Here is a 16,130-nt window from a genome sequence, read left to right as displayed (position 1 = left end):
TTGGTATCCTCACTGCAGAGCCACCCTGCTCCTTTCTAACTTAATGGAAAAGCTTTGGTTGCTCTGGAAAGAGCTGGGTCGTTCTTCACTAGTAATAATTGTCTCTTACCACTGGATTTATATTTTTATTGTACATGTTGGGAACAAGCGAAAGAGCAGTTAGTATTTGCACTGAAGAATGCACAAAAAATCTAGATGAAAAATATTACCACAAAAGCCAAAGAATTGTTTCAGTTCAATTCACTTAATTATGTGAAGTTTTGATGAGATTTTTGTCCTAGGAAATACCTTGAAACCAGAGCCACTGTTTTTGAAATAACGTGGTCGTGCTTCAGAGTAATTTTTTTCCTTCAGCTCATTATCTGAAGCCTTGTTTTCCTTTGCCAATTACAAACTGGGTTGCTGCTTTGCGGATGCAATGGGCTGGAATTCTCCTTTTGATTGTGATAGGATAGGACAAGGCTGCGTTATGCGTTTCACTTGACAGCAGCAGGATCCTCCGGGTCACTTCCAGCTTTCTTGTTCCAGCGGATAAACACGCCGCTTCCTTTCAACTTTTTTCATGTAAGAGTTGAAGGTCACGCTGTGCACGTCACTAACAGAACCTAATTTTAAAGGTGGATGACGATCCATCAGGAGTGAGCATTACAAGTTGTGGGGCAGGCTGAAGCAGTTTTGGGAGCCAAACTCATTTCTAGCGGTAGCTCCGCTAATGTGAGTGGTGTAACGAGGAAAAACTCTGCCTCGTATGGAGCTGCAGAGAGCAAAACCTGTGATACACACCCAGCATCATGAGCCACGGGCCTCAGAAGGGCATCTAAGTCTTACTGAAGTTTCTTGGAGCATCTGCCCAGCGCTGCACAAAAGGGTGTGCAGGATGGAGCCCAGGAGTGAGAATGCAGTCCCGAGACCGCAGGATGCAGGGAAGCCCGTGTGTTTCCCCTCGCGGCCAGGATCCGGGAAGTGCAGTGGTGCTGGAGAGCAGTTGTTGCCATCATGAATCAGGTCATCTGTCTCTGTAACGTTTATGAACATCGCAGCTCACTTAACCTGCCGGATTGCAGAAGCAGCCTGTGTGGCTCTTAGTTGCTCTGATCCTGTTCTAAGGAATGCTCTGATTCTGTCCTCACCTGAGGAAAAGGTGGGTTTTAAAAAGGAAAAATATAATGCAGTTTGACTCTGCTGAATTTTCATATTGCTTGCTTCAGCTTGGAGAGGAGTTTGAGGTGATGAAGAAAACCTTTGCGTAAGTGACCTTGTACCCAGCGCGTTCTGCTCTTGGTCTGACTTTTGGTATCAGTCCCACAATTACATGATGTCAAATCAAGCTGATTGCCCGCTGCTGAGGAGGAGAGACTGATTCGTAGATGCCAAAATTGGCATTTAGAGCAGAGCTGCATGCAGCTGGGATGTAATATCCTAGTTAATGACATTGCAGCTTTGAATGCTGCTACATAAAATGGAAGGAGTCTGGAATCGACCTGTGTGCGATTGCAAGAGAGAACCTTGAGAGCAAACCCCCGTTAAACGTCATCATGAGAGATTTGGAAGTTTGCTGACTCTGAACACAAAAGTCCAATATTAATATTAAAGAAGAAGGGCTTAGAAGTGAGCAGGGGAAAGGCAAGTAACTCGTTCGTGAACCCTGGCGGTTTGGTTTGTGCTTTGGGCGCTGAGAGTGCAGTTGGACCTACAGACCCTGGGAAAGGTTGGCATTCAATTTATCTTAAATACCCCTACTTCAGGCAATACAGGTGGGTTCTAAAGGGAGAAGATTTTGTGAGGTAACTGAGGACTGAGAGCATGCTCAGTGAGGGGGCTTGAGGGAGAAATAAGGACTGATATGAAAGAGGGAGAGTGTCAAATCTGAAAAGCTGAGCCTTTCCCAGGTAACTCGCAGGACTGCGCCCAAGGAAATGGAGTTTGACCTTCAAGACAAATAGGTTCACGTGTTCTCCAAGTTATTTGTACCCCCTTTCCTGGAGATGAGGGAAGTACCTCTCCAGCTTACCACTGCCTCTTTTGACCATAAGTACTTTGTCCGTATTTTCTGGCAAAAAATACCAAAAACAACTAGATTGCACTTCTGTAGTGCCCATGACTGGTTAATGGAGTTGTGACAAAGCCAAGGGAACCACCTCCTCTTTCTTACCATTCAAAGAACCACTTGTCTTTTAGAGAATATCAAACATACTGTTTTTTTTTTCGAGGCTTTGTAGCCGTTTTTAATCTTTCCTTTGTTTTTCACCTGCCTTTTCTGCTGTGAACCGATAGGATGCCCTCGCACCAGCTGTGTGGGTGCACGGTGATGTCCTGGCTCTGCTCTCTGCCCCGGGAGCACGGCAGACCCCAGCCGGCGTCCCAGCAAGGCTGTTCCCATGCCCCTGAGTTAAAAGGCAGTGCGACACGACATGCTTGGGCAGAGAGCCAGGAGAACCAGGGTGATCCACCATGTCTCAGATAACGGAGATACGCGTGGTACTTCCTGCCCTGCAGGCTGGGGTCACCCACTGCATCCCCTCTCTTCCAAGTCTTACAGGCTTCTTGGAAATCCCCTTCTTAGTCCTTCCTCCTCTTGTTTTTTATTCGTTTAGCGCACTGGCTTGTGTTAACAATGATATTTTTGAGCCTGTTATCTTCTACACAGTCACCAAAGCAAACAACTCCATTACATAAAAGTTGCGTTTTGCAAATGTCAAACTTTTTCCTTCAAAATAAACCACGCTGTTCCACCCTGAAGTGCTGCAGTGAGAGCGCTGTGACTGTTTTGTGATCTGTTTGTAGGCCATGTTGCTGCTAACAGGTAATGAAATCAGCCTTCGACCAAAAGTACATTTGTAGAAACCATCTTCGGAAGAAAAATTCCTGTTGCATTTCTTGTATTGTCATTCCGTTACCGTTTGTGAGCACCTGAAAAATGCAGGTTATTGTTTTTTAATGTTCTTTCTGAAACATACTGAGCATTGTTAGAGGTTGGTTGGCTGGTGTGTCTGCTGAACTGCTTCAGCTGTTCCTCCATAGGAATGTTTTCCTGTAGCCAAAGGGCACCAGATCTGTCCAGGTCCCTTGAAGAGCTGTGTGTTGGCAGCCTCGGGGGTGGAGGTGGTGGGAGGCGGGAGCTGTTCCCAAGGAGCCTGTCCCCGCTGGCTGTCCCCCCGCATCAGGGAGCTGGGATTACTCAGCAGCGCCGGTGCCAGCCCTGACCCGCTGCCAGCCCCCGGGACGGAGCTACGGATGGGTCTGATGCTGGAGCAGCTCCAAGCTCTGACTAAGGACTCGCAGGCGGCTCCCATCACCCTTCTAGAAGGCAAATGCTAAATGCTGGATTTTGGTCATTTGGTAGGGTTTAGTTCAGGAAGTAAATTGTGTCTCTACTGTAACCTCAATTTTTTTTTTTTTTTTTTTTTTTTTTTTTATGTGGAGACTTTCATTAAGTCCTATGAGGACAGGCTGAGAGAGTTGGGGTTGTTCAGCCGGGAGAGGAGAAGGCCCCGGGGAGACCTTAGAGCCCCTTCCAGTCCCTAAAGGGGCTACAGGAGAGATGGGGAGGGACGCTTGATCAGGGAGGGGAGCCATAGGATGAGGGGGAACAATTTTAAACTGAAGGAGGGAAGATTTAAATTAGATCTCAGGAAGAAATTCTTTGCTGTGAGGGTGGTGAGACCCTGGCCCAGGTTGCCCAGAGAAGCTGTGGTTGCCCCATCCCTGGAGATGTTCAAGGCCAGGCTGGACGGGGCTTTGAGCAACCTGGTGTGGTGGGAGGTGTCCCTGCCCATGGAAGGGGGGTTGGAACTGGTTGGTCTTTAAGGTCCTTTCCAACCCAAACAATTCTATGATTCTAAGATTAATTAAGAATTCCTTTTCCATTTAACCAGAGTTCTTCAAATAATCTTTGATCTCTAAATCTTCTTCTGTCCTAACATGAAATGAGGGATAACTCATTATATCTGGTATAACTCGTTATATCTGATCTTCTTTTGTTTTAAACTTTTATAGTCAAAACTGGCAGGGGGCACAAGTCGGAATATTCCTGCAGCTCCTACTTGAGCTAGCTCAGGATGGGAGCTAAAGCCAGCACCGTGTGGGACTTGTTTTAGGATGTCATCGTAGGCAGCGGGGACTTTCCTTGGTCATACGTTGGTGCCTAACACAGGTATATGTATGTCAGCGCCTTTCGTAAAATACTAATCTGTGTAATTCTCTTCTGCTTTTTCAGGAAGCTGAAGCACTGGCAAAGCAGCAAGCGTGAATTTCGACTGCCTTAAACGTTCTGTAAAGGGAATTTCCACAGCTTTTTATAAAATAGTACAATTGTCTCTGCTTCAAGAAACGTAGATGTGATTTCTAACATTTGATTGGTGCTTGCAGCATTCACCGTGCATAATACAAATTTGACCACACAGATGGAAATGTGAAGATAAAGGTAGAGAGCGCAGAGTGGATAATTACCGAGTTGGAAGCGTAGGAAACCGAAGCAATTAGACATAAATGATTTTTTCACGTAGTTTAAACTGTCTTGGCAATTCGTCCATTTTGTGTAAACTTAAAGAAACTATTTTAGTACTAATAATACAGATGGGGTTATACCTAGAGATCCAACTATTTAAAATATGGGAAACAGCAGCTAAAACCTTGTCAGATACTAATTTTAGTGCCTGAGTTGCCTCAAAAAACATTACTGAATTACACAGTAATTTTTCAGTGTCTTTTCTGGTTTCAGATGAAATTGTAGGTGGTATCGTGTAGTATAGCCATTGTAGTCACTTTGGAAAGTTGTGTTTGTTCTTTTGTAGAATGAATATTTAAGATTTGTATTGTAACACGCTGTACAGACGATGAAAAAAAAATAATGCCATGTATTTCTCATTTAAGTGATCGTGTGGGCTCCTTTGACACATAGAAAAAGGGATTTGGGCCATGGACAGCCCTTCCATTGGCAAGTTCATCACGCGGCTGCCTCAGCACGACTCGGGTCCCTCTCTCTGCGCGAGGGAAGGATGCGCTAATTCCCAGGCAATGTTGCAAATAAGCCAAAACGGCCAGAAATGGCATTTCCTTACCTGTGTAAGGGTGAAAGCCTTTATTGTATTTCTCTACAAAAATACCAGTTCACACTGCTTAGAGCATTTAGGCATCTTACTGCATGTTCAAGTAGTCATTAGAGTCATATAGTATTTTTTCAATGAGGAAATAAATGTTTGAATAGCAAGAATTATTGTAATTAAGCAAGACTTTTTTTTTTTAAGGTTTAAAAACTTGTTTTTTCCATTGTTACTGCCATATCCTGAAGCTATTACAGGAATTGCAAATCTGTTAAAAGTGTCTTGTATTGGGGAATTTACCATGTGCAATATTAACCTGTCTGTTCTCCCAGCGCTCGTGAGATGGTCTGTATTTCTTGGCCGTATTCTGCAAAAATAGAAAATAATTACAAGTGCTCTGAAGGATAAAAAACAGGTTTAAGAAGTGTGTGGGTGATTTTAAAAATGCATTTTGCACCACGTAATGTACTTACTGCCCAAAAGCATCAAAAGACGGTAAGAAAGATAATTAGAGGGTAATTCTAATAGCTCTGCACAGACACATTTTGATTTTCCTTTGCTTTATGAAGACAGAGAAGCAGGTGGTGTGGGTCAGCAAAAGGCTGCAGCTTATCATCACCATGCGGTTATTTTACTCTGATGCTGTAAAACCTGTGCAGGGCTTTTTAAATTCTTTCTGAAACAGATTACAGTTCATCGTTTTGAAGTCTGAAATCAGGAAGAGGATAAAAGTAAAAACTTAGGTTTACCAAGATGTTCTAAGGTGCTGTAATTAAACACTTTCCTCACCAACTTTTCTTTGGGGGCTTTCGTTCCGTTCACTGCAACCCATGATTTTGTCAACGGCTGTTTAAAAGAGAAATGCAGGTACCTGCTGGGGTGGTAGAGCAGCTCGTGAGGAACCCTCCTCAGCCGAGCCGGCAGGATCCAGCACGGAGCCGAGTTAGTTAAAAATGACATTTAATTGATGTTTTCTGATTTGGGAGCCTGGGATTCAGTTTGAAGCTTGTCCTTACAAAAGCAAGCGCGGTATCGAAAGGCGTAGGAATAGATTAACGTCGCCTTACCTTCCACATTTCCATGCAATTGTGCTTTTTCATTAACAAGCTTTATCAGTAATTACTGAAATTTGGTGAAATATATTTTTAAGTTCTTTTGGGGATGGAAGTTGGGTTACGTTTTAAATGCAGCATCCAGTTTTTGTTGCTCGCTATGATTTCCTCTTGCTGAACCCAGGTGATTTTTCTTTCTTAATATTGGCATAACCTTTCTCTGTGTCCAGTGCTCAAGTTTTTGAGAAAATACGTGAGAACATTAAGTGCAGTCTTGTGAAGGAAGTGGAATTTGACACACAAGTCACTACGCTCATGCCAATTTGCTGCGTTTCCTGTGTAAGGAAAGCATAGTGTAAGTGTTAGTGTTGTGAATTACAGTCATTATTTTGGAGAAGCTGTAATTGGAAGTCGCTGCCCAATTCTGTCAGTTCAGCGACCCAAAACCTTCTGGAACGAGGTCAGTCTCTGTTTCTGACGGTCAAGAAAAATTGGCCAAGTTTAAGAAAGCAAAGTCACTTCCCTCGTCTTGTCCCTTGCCATATGGGAGTGTTCAGACTGTATCAGCATTCCTAAGGCAGCTCTGTTGAAATATACTGAATTATTTCTTTGTTTGGGGAACAAGGCACCAACACAAACTGAAACGTACCCAAAATATCTCTTGTGCGACTGCGTGAAAAAACTTGCATTCATTTCGATGCAGATACCTTGCATGGATTTAGGAGTGCTAGGAATGTCTTGCCTAGATGCTATTTTTCTGTTTCCCATTCCTGTGTTAGCTTAACGATGGGCACAAGAACTGAATTTGTTCATTTCTGGTTTGTTTGTTTTTTTTCCTGTGTAGAAGGCAGGCATTGAGGATCTAACGTGTACATTAACCATTCCTGTATCATTCCAATAAAGTGGTTTTAGGAGGCTTTCTCACACCACTGACTTTGCATGTTTTTTTTTTCACCGTTTGAAATGATCCCATAAGCTGAAAGAAGTGGTTTCCCAGCGAAAATACTGCTTTATTTTTTAAAAGTACGGGATCTGCACAACAAAGTGAACTGCAGCTGCCCGTTAAGTCTGTTGGGTTGGATCTCTCACCTCTTGCAATTAATGGGTTTTAATTACTTAGGATACACCTACACAAAACAGAGGTTTGGGGGGCCTTAGGGGGCCCCGAATACACTTCCTAATTAACCTGCTTTCCCACTCTTTCCCCACGGCAGCTACGAATCGCAAGTGGACGGGGCCCTATCAGCTTCCCCCCCCCCGCCTGCAGCGCCTGCCAAACCCTCTCCCTTGCTTTTTTCGCAATGTGTAATTAATTAGCTTTATGCTGCTCACAGCAGGGGAACTATGTAATTTAATATTTGTGTTGCCGGAGGGCGGTGTAGGATAAATTTTTAAACTAAAAACTATACACTTTTGCCTTCTCTGTTTGCCTGGCACATTCTTTTAAGCTTTACGTGCCGAAATTTTGTGCTGCCTCGAAGATCTTCTGTTGAGCTACAGAAGATGCATTCTCAGCCCCGAAATTGCACCAGGAGTTGCCCAAATCCCAGACTTCAGTTCCCAGGCTGTAAAGGAAACCAGTAACCGAACTCTTTCACGAGTGGGTTTGGAGAAGGCTGCTCACGTGCTGTTTTATCGAGCAACCTTTTTTTTGTCTGAGCAACCAAAGCACAACTGAGAAGAGTCATTTACATCGGTGGCTTTTAATGGTGGTTATTCCTTGTCTCTCACTTCCTCGCCCTTCTTTAGAGTCTTAAAAAATGGTCCATAACGTAAGAGAAAAGGGCTGCTGATGCCATTTCTACATTACAATGAATCCCACTGCCTTTCCCTAAACGTACATTTCACTTGTGTCACCCAGAAAAACATCTGGTTTTCTTGTCCATTTATAAAGTCTTAAAACCCCAAATTGTTATTCATTAATGCTCGATACAAGTTGTTTTCAAAAATCTTTTTAAAAAACAAACTGCATGTGTGCTCATAGCGTTTCCTTAACTTGCTGTTAGAGGTTACAGTGGTGTGCACCGTAATAATAAACTTTTGTACCAATTGATGTGGGATTTTATTAATTTATTTAATATTCTTAATCTGTACGTCATGGCAAAGTCCGATTATATCATTCAGCTCGTGTTGCGAGTATTTCAAACACCAGAAATGGCTCGCAATATAAATTTGAGGTGTGCGCAGTGGAGGTTACAGTTGGAGTCAGCAGGAGGTGGTGAGTAAAGGAGCGGCTCCCGAGCAGCTCAATTACTGGTAAGAGACTCTGTGTGTGTATATATATATAGAATATATATATATATATCTCTTTTCTGTGTCTCGGTTTTCTATTGTTTTCTTTTTGACATGAGAAAAAGGCATTAGCCAGTCCTGTGTACTCAGGCCCGCAAATTGAGAAATGCAAGAAATAAGATGTACCAAGAACAAGGTAATTAATTTTTTTTTTTCAAAGGACTAATTTAAATCCATTAATGTAATAGATTCAGACTGATCAGTAACCTGTGTTAAAAGAATTTTACGAGACCTCATCTCTCCGGTGTTTTCCCCGTTATGGTAAGAGAATTTTAATAGCCAATTTAAAAAGAAACTGAGACAACTCATTACCTGGGAACAAGCCATTAAGGTTTCCTGACTTCGTCTTTTCCCGACTTCTTTCCTCTTTTGCCAGTCTTGCTTTTTCAGGGTTGGTTTTCTTTTTGTGATGTAAATACAACAGTGGGAAAGCGTGTGTGATACTGCCTGGAGGGGGGCGTTTTGCGTTCACATTTCCCCTCCGATACAGAGCAGATTCATGGTGTAAGGGGAAAATGAAGGCTCTTACTCGTTGCTTATACCCACGTAGCCCATTCCCTACCCGAGTACTGGCACTGCGTTTCTTCCACGTTCCTTTCCCCCCCCTTTTTCCCAGAGATCACGACGGCATCTGCGCTTGTTATGGAAATAGATTATAAAAAATGGATTAGAAAAACACTCGTGTGAAGCCCACCCAAATCGATCCGGCAGCACTCGCTATGCAAAATAATCCCGCTCTACTAAATAAACAATGACCAAGTAATTGTATTGAGTTTCCCACAGCTGTATTCTGCGATTTGTCCATATCGTGTCATCTTGGTAGAGTATTTTGGATTGAAAAGTTTTACTATTAACGATTTTGAACTGTACTGGTGAACTTCCGGAGAAACTCTGGGAAATGCAAAAGGACTCTAGAAGATAATCAAGGAGAAATCCCTGTCTCCTCCCAGGGGGTGAGCACTGTACCCTGAGTGTTCCGAGTACGCAAAATACATACATGTGGTATGTTGCGTTCATGAACTATCAAGTGTCAAAATTGGTCCTTTCAACGGCACCCGGGTAAACGGGGAGCCATTGGGCAAGAAGGTATCTGCCAACTCCGGGAAGTTGGGGATGTTAAAGTGAATTGCTGCTGGATTAAATGGAAAGCAAAAGAATTCCTTCTCTCACAGGTTTGTCTATCGAAGACATCTTTGGGAACTTGGAGGCATCTTCATTTTCAGTTGCTTGGTATAACACCTCAAAATCCTTAAAAAAAAAAAGGAAACGAGCAACATCATTAATAACCCGTCAAGGGCAGCGTGCTTCCCATCTGGCTCCAGCTCCTGTTGGAGCCCTGTCCCAGCACGGAGGGCCAGTTCTGATTTGTTTATGCCAACGGAGCGTGCTCAGACACACGGCCCGTAACCGCGGCGGTGACATTAAAATCCAAACTCCCGCTGGTGAAGCGCTAACGCCGAGCCCTCGGAGGGCGAACCCCAGAGGCCGCACGTACCCGGGCAGGGGCCAGGACGGGCCCGGCAGCCGGGGCCCAGGCGGGCGGCCCTGCCCTCCCTCCGCCGCACCCACCGGGGGCCGCCCGCCTTCTCCGCCGCTCGCTGACCGACAGCCCCGAGCGCCTGCGAACTCCTCTGCCTCACCGGGAGAGCGGGGGGCAGCCGAGGAGCTGGGGGCTCGTCCGGGGCCCGCTCCACCTGCTGTTACAGACCCTAATGGCGCCCAGGGCCCCCTCACCTGCCGCCGCCTCCTGCCGTTGCCGCGGCAACCACCCGCCACACAGCGAGCCCCACCCTCTGATTGGCCGTTCCTCTCGTCACTCAGTGAGGAGACCCCGCCCCTTCCGGTGCTGGGGCTCCGCGGCCTGAGGCGGCCTGAGGCGGGCGGCGCCGGCGCGGGGTTGGGGCGGTCACGGCCGGCCTGAGGCGGGCCGGTGGCCCCGCGCACCTCCTGGTGGAGGCCATCGCACCAGCAAACGGCCCCACCGCCACGAACCGCAGCCCTCCCGGTCCTCTCCGCAGCCTCCTCCCGGGAACGGCCCAGGCTCGGCCTACGCTCCCCTCAGCGCCGGTGTGCGTCCGGGCCGCCGGGCGAGCTCTCCTCTCACCCGGCCTCTCCGGTCGCGGCCTCCCCGCCGGCTCCTGGCCGCCGCTGCGCGGTCAAACTTGGCTTCTTTATGTTTAAAAACTACTTCTGGCATTTCCCCGGACCGCGAGCGCCCCTCAGCTGCGGCAAGGCGCCTCGGGGAGCGCGCCGGGGCCGGTGCGGGTGGTTCTGGAGCCGGGAGGTGGCGGCGGAGAGACGCGGTTTCGGGGCTGAACGTTGTCAAATGGGTCAGAAGAGGCGTCACCAAGGAGCTGGCACAACGCGCCCGGGTAAACGGGGAGCCGTTGGGCAAGAAGGTATTTGCCAACTCCGGGAAGTTGGGGATGTTAAAATGAACTGTTGCTGGCTTAAATGGAAAGCAAAAGAATTGCAACAGCTATGCTCGAAAAAACCCCACCAGTTAACGTAATCAAACTTCTATTTCACGTTTGTGTGCACATAAAAATACATAAAGCCTGGGCAGAAATAAGGGACTTGATTTACGTGCTACTATCGTTCATAGAATAAATAATACACAGTGCTGTATTATTTATTTTTTTCCATATATGAATGTTGTACTCCGATTTATTTTTCTTTCTTTATACATTCTGCTGTAAGTTTTGCCTCGGGATCCAGACGTACTTGTCTTGGTGACTTGTTTTTTCTAACTGCAGGCTGTTTGCAGCTTCTGAAATAATTTTGGTTCCACCTTGTTCTGGTTTTGTTTTTGTAAATATAAGGGTTGGGTTGTTTGTTTGGTTGTTGTTGTTGGGTTTTTTGGTAAGATCTTACTGATAGAAATATATTCATTTCCTTGGATATCGATACATTTGACACCTGAGTACAGCTGAAATGAAAGGTGGCTTGTTTTTAATCGCTCCAGACTAATTACCTAACTTGATTTCTCCCTCTCTCTCTTTTTGTTACTTTTGTAACTTTTCTTGTGTTTTTGTTGAAACTCCTGCACAAACCCCGGGGCTGCAGCTGGTGCTAATTCTAAGCTGGTGGAAGGGGGGACGGGTTAAACTCCATGGAATTTGAATCACCCTGTTTCCTGTGAGGCTTGGTCCCCCCCAAGGCCGGGGGCAGGAGTATTCTCTTGAAGTCCCAACCGCATCTACCCCGGTGGAAATTAGTCATGTACGGTGGTTAAAAATAAAAGTCATTTTAAACAGCCTTTAAATGTGAAATAAGTTTTATATCAATTCAGTGAGAATTAAAATAGCTTTCATTCTGCCTCCCTAAAACCTGAAGTATTTTATGAAGTCGAAGTGGTAAGGAAAGAAGAGGAATAATTGTAGAGAGACTCCATTGGACATATATGGTCATAGTTACTTCAAACCTTATATTAATTCATTTATAAGCCACATCATTATTTTGCTGCCAAAACATGTCAAATGATGGGTTGCAATGAATATGTTACTGTAATATTATCTTTACAATCTAGTTTTATTTTACATTTGTGTCTTGCTCCCATCATTACATGAAGCAGTGTCTATTTAAGAGCTTTTATCTAGTACGTGGATGAGATTCAGCTGCTGATTTATTTTTTTTTTTATCTTCCGAGAAAAGGAAATTTAGAAAAGGAATTGACAGAAAACTCTTCTAACTGTTTACAGCCTGGATCTGGCGCTGGGGGAGCAGCGTGGCTCAGCCTCTGTGAAAAGGACACAGGAGAACCACCACGGGGGCACCTCGTATGCGCCATCGAGACCGAGGTCATTTCTGAGCCCAGAGAAAGTGGCTTTGGTCAGCGAGCAACAAGACTGTCCACAGCTTTCTGATGGCTACTGCTCTCCGAGAGGAGATTCTCAAGATTTGTTTTATAGCTAAATGGTATTTCATCAAAACCTCCATGAAATAAAGCTGTCAACTTCTTCCCTGTCAGAAAAAAAGGTCACAAGACGATGAATTTAGCTGTTTGTTTCAAAAGGGGAAATGGTGTAACTACCATCGCCTCTGTAAGTCAGGTGGGTGGTAGAACAAAACTGAAGGTCTGTAGCTGGAGGTGTTTGGTGGAATTCAGTTTCGATTTTGAACACTGTGGTGAGGTACCGACACCCTGATCCTTGGTGGTTTGAAGTGATGTGCTGTGGCAAGTCTGCAACTCATCAGCATTGCACCACACTCAGAAACTTCTCTATTAATAGTGGGCTTTTTTTGACATCCTCTTTTAGATCTGCTGTCACTTTGTATTCAAAAACCACACGCTTTTCCAGTGGAATCACTTCTGTTTTAAAAGGAAAGAACGAGGAACTAAATCACGTGTGTGTCAGGTTTTTTTCCACACAGACAGCGGTGAAGAAATAGCCTGTAAGACTCCGTTCTCTTAGAGCAGCTGTAGTAGGAGCATCCCGGGCTGTGTGATTATCTGCCTCTCGCCCTGCTGGGATTGGTAAGTTTAGGCTTTTTGTGCCTTTTTTTTTTTTTCCTTATGCTTTGTTCCAGAATGCGGGCACCATTTACTTCATTTGAAAGAGAGCGATTTTACTAGATGACTGTATTTTAACCCTTACATTAGCACTATGAGCATTTCCAAAGCAACACAGTACAGTTTTGGAGCGTGTCAGGGCCTGGGTACCTGTGTCCTGTTTTTCAGAAGCAAAGGAGCACGCAGAATTCCAAATTCCATTGACGTTCAGCAAGACTTAGACTGCCAAGTACTCATGTCTCTTTTAAAAATGACACTTGGTTTCCTAAGTCCCTTAAGTGCTTAAGAAACTGTTTTCCTGCTTTTTTTGCATATGTAAGTGATTCTGTAGATAAAGTAAACCAGTGATGCTAATGCAACCAGGAGAAGGCGTGGTGTGCTGCCTTTCTTGTCTGCTTTGCTCTCACTTGCAGGCACATCACAATTCCAGTGTTACTTTCAGCTCCAGGGAGGGATTAAATTCCTGGAGCTAAAAAAAAAAAAAAAAAGAACCCTGAAAAAGAAAAAAGCAAAGGGCTGTACTGTGGCTATGTGTAAATTTAGGAGGGAAGTCAAAAATTTCCATCTCTCAAGTAACTGGAGTTTTAGGACAGCTTTCTGGAAGGAGCCCTGGGATTAAAAAGTGACCCAGTGTATTAAGTTTCATTGCAGAACGAATAAGCCAGAGGATATGGTTTGGTTGCTGATAGTTAGAAGCAAATGAGTAGAGGAGAGGAGGATCTTTCCAGTTATATATCAAATACTGTATTAAATTTGCAGAGGTTTCGTGTGGAGACCTACCCAGTAGTCCTGCCATGAGAGTCACTAATGTAAATTGCCAGCGCTGTGAAAAGTATTGAGCCTTAATCGCTCACAATCCAAGTTGAGTTTTTGGTGTATTTCAAGCCCCGGGCCAGCGTGTCGTGCTCTTTGGGACATTTATTGTGTGCTCTGCAGTGTAACTGCCACATCCCTTGCCTCGCCCCCGTTTCAAACCATGAAGGCTGTTTGAAGGTACTCGAATTACCCAGAGATTAAAAAGACATTTGAAGAACTGAGAGATTTTCTTGAGTTCATCTTTCCCGTTCCTCTATAAGAGCAGCAGTGACGATCTCTTCCTTGGTGGGTTTAGGTCAGACTCAGCTCTAAATGGAAAGATTCCCATTGATTTTAACGGCAGGTGAATTGAAAAGGAATGATAAAGAATCATGAAAGGTAGTAGGTCATTTTGAGACATACTGGCTCGCTTTTAATTATTCATGTGCATTTAGCAAAACCGTGGAGCCTATAGATATACAAACGAACTGCTCATCACTTCACTACTGGGGAAGACAAATTAACTATTTATATCTTTTAAAATCACCATTAAGAGAGACTCTAAAAACATTTGCATATGTCAACTGCATTTTGGATGCAGTCCTGAAGAATTATCAGCATCTTTTGAAGCTCCTTGGCACTTCGCAGGAGAGCTCAGGCCAATTCAGTATCAACCTCTATGTCTGGATTTGATCTTGATTTCTTCCCTATGTCACCTCTTTAGCTTTTAGAAATTGTCTTTCAAGGGAAAAAGTTGATTTGTAGGGATAAAGACAAGTAAAATTGTATCTTTGCTGATTTCTCCACCTCCTAAGTATGATCTATCTTAACTAGCCACAATGCAGAAGAGATACAGGACAGAAGTGGTATTACAGGTGAAGAACCCAGTTAATGCCCTTCCTGTATATCTTCAGAATGATTTTTTTTTTTTTTGACATGCTATAGAGGTTAAAATTGTAGAAAAGCATGCAGCTTACTGCTTACTAAAAATAAATATTCTAGAGAAAAAGAAAAATCACAGTCCTTATGAAAAGGGCGTTGTTCTTTTTATTATTATTATAATTATTATTATTATTTCTCTTTGTCCAAATAAGTTTGAGCTCCTCTGCTTGTCTGTCTTTCACTCACAGGACTACATGGAACTCTGGTGATTAGATTCTTACTCATGCGTGTCGTCATGTTGGCAGAAGGCATCTTAACTAGTCTCATATATAAAGAAAGCTGTCATCAAGATAAGCCTCACAAATCTCATGCATCCAAAAAGGATAAAGAAGGAATCTGGAGACAGAAACTTGTAGACAACCCCAAAATTCGAGGCTTTGCTGATGGACACGTGAAGCAGGATGAGGTCTCTGCTAAAAGTAGCAAAAAGGAACACAGGAGTGGTCCTCGATGGAGAGCTGTAGAAGAGGTACCTGCAAAAGATCAGAAAACATGTGTTAAAGGAACCATATCACCGGCTTTACATATCCCCAGAAGAAAACAAAATACTGAGCAGCTGGATTTATATAGATCCTGGTCATGCAACAGCATTTATCAAAACTATCCTGACTTACATATTGGGGGAGACCACGTGGCGGACCACATGTGTGATTCGGGTTGTGTTTTGGACCACACGTGTGATGAACTTCCTGATGGCCCTGTTTTACTGTCCGTAGATATTCCTCTGGGTCAGTCCCCTCTATGTGAGGACCCCAAAAAGTCAAGTATAAAGTCCTTGTCTGGAGATGAAGCTGGACAAAGGAGTATCATGCTCTGCGAGGAGCCTCTTTCAAACTCCACGCTCAACCTGTACATGGAAACAAAAGTGACAGAGCTCTATAAACAGTTTTTTGAAGAAAACCTGACCAGGTGTGGTTCTGTAACAAACCTCCTCACTTGCAGTTTGATAAGGAATAACTTGAATCAGGTAAGCTTTCAGATATCCCAGGAGCGGAATATAGAAACGTCGAAAGCCAGAGAAGCACTCTTGAACTCTTTCGCTTTGTTTAGTTTGCGCAACGCTGCCACTAGAAATAGCTCGGAATTTAGTACTCCCGACTTACAGATCTCAAACCCAGCATGCGTCAAAAAGAGCTGCAGGATGCAGTTTACATCATGACTGATCTGCTTTGCTGAAGAGATGAATATGATTCAGATAGGAATATTTCACTCTGAGGATTAGACTGGGAAATGGAAACATTTACACACTACACACTTGTACAAATAAATATTTTAAGGCTTAAACCATACTTTGTCCATGGTGCTTGTTAGCAGAGGAAGTAGAGGTCACTTTTCTAATACAGAATTTAAAATTAATTTTTCTCTAAAATGCTACTCAACTGTGGGTTTATAATGTATATACCTTCCTTCTAAGACTCTGGCTGTATGAATAATTGTACTCGGGTACCATCAGATTTACTCCTGCAAGAAAAATCAATCAAAACTGATAAAAAA

The 16,130-nt window shown here is 44.0% G+C and overlaps 2 protein-coding genes across 3 annotated transcripts in view; both read left to right on the top strand.

Moving 5' to 3' along the window:
- Positions 1-7,022, top strand: part of SH3BGRL (SH3 domain binding glutamate rich protein like) — a 36,269-nt gene extending 29,247 nt beyond the window's left edge. Inside the window, exons 4-5 of one of the 2 annotated variants that reach the window (XR_012463257.1) lie at positions 4,217-5,557; positions 5,702-7,019. Coding sequence is in view for 1 of the 2 variants with exons in the window: in XM_074147424.1 (XP_074003525.1) it covers positions 4,217-4,249 (33 nt within the window). In the remaining variant the exon portion in view is untranslated. Of the gene's footprint in view, positions 1-4,216 lie in introns of both variants that reach the window. The other variant, XM_074147424.1, reaches the window with a different exon arrangement.
- A 7,849-nt stretch (positions 7,023-14,871) lies between these two features.
- LOC141465041 (TLR adapter interacting with SLC15A4 on the lysosome-like) lies at positions 14,872-15,795 on the top strand. Its single transcript, XM_074148222.1, has one exon. It carries the CDS (start codon positions 14,872-14,874, stop codon positions 15,793-15,795), a length of 924 nt encoding a protein of 307 aa, XP_074004323.1.
- Positions 15,796-16,130: the final 335 nt, after the last annotated feature.

This window comes from Numenius arquata, chromosome 5, assembly GCF_964106895.1.
Source record: "Numenius arquata chromosome 5, bNumArq3.hap1.1, whole genome shotgun sequence".
NCBI classification, from domain to species: Eukaryota; Metazoa; Chordata; class Aves; order Charadriiformes; family Scolopacidae; genus Numenius; species Numenius arquata.
Note: the sequence above shows the minus strand (reverse complement) of the source record. Positions and strands in the feature narration are given on the sequence as shown.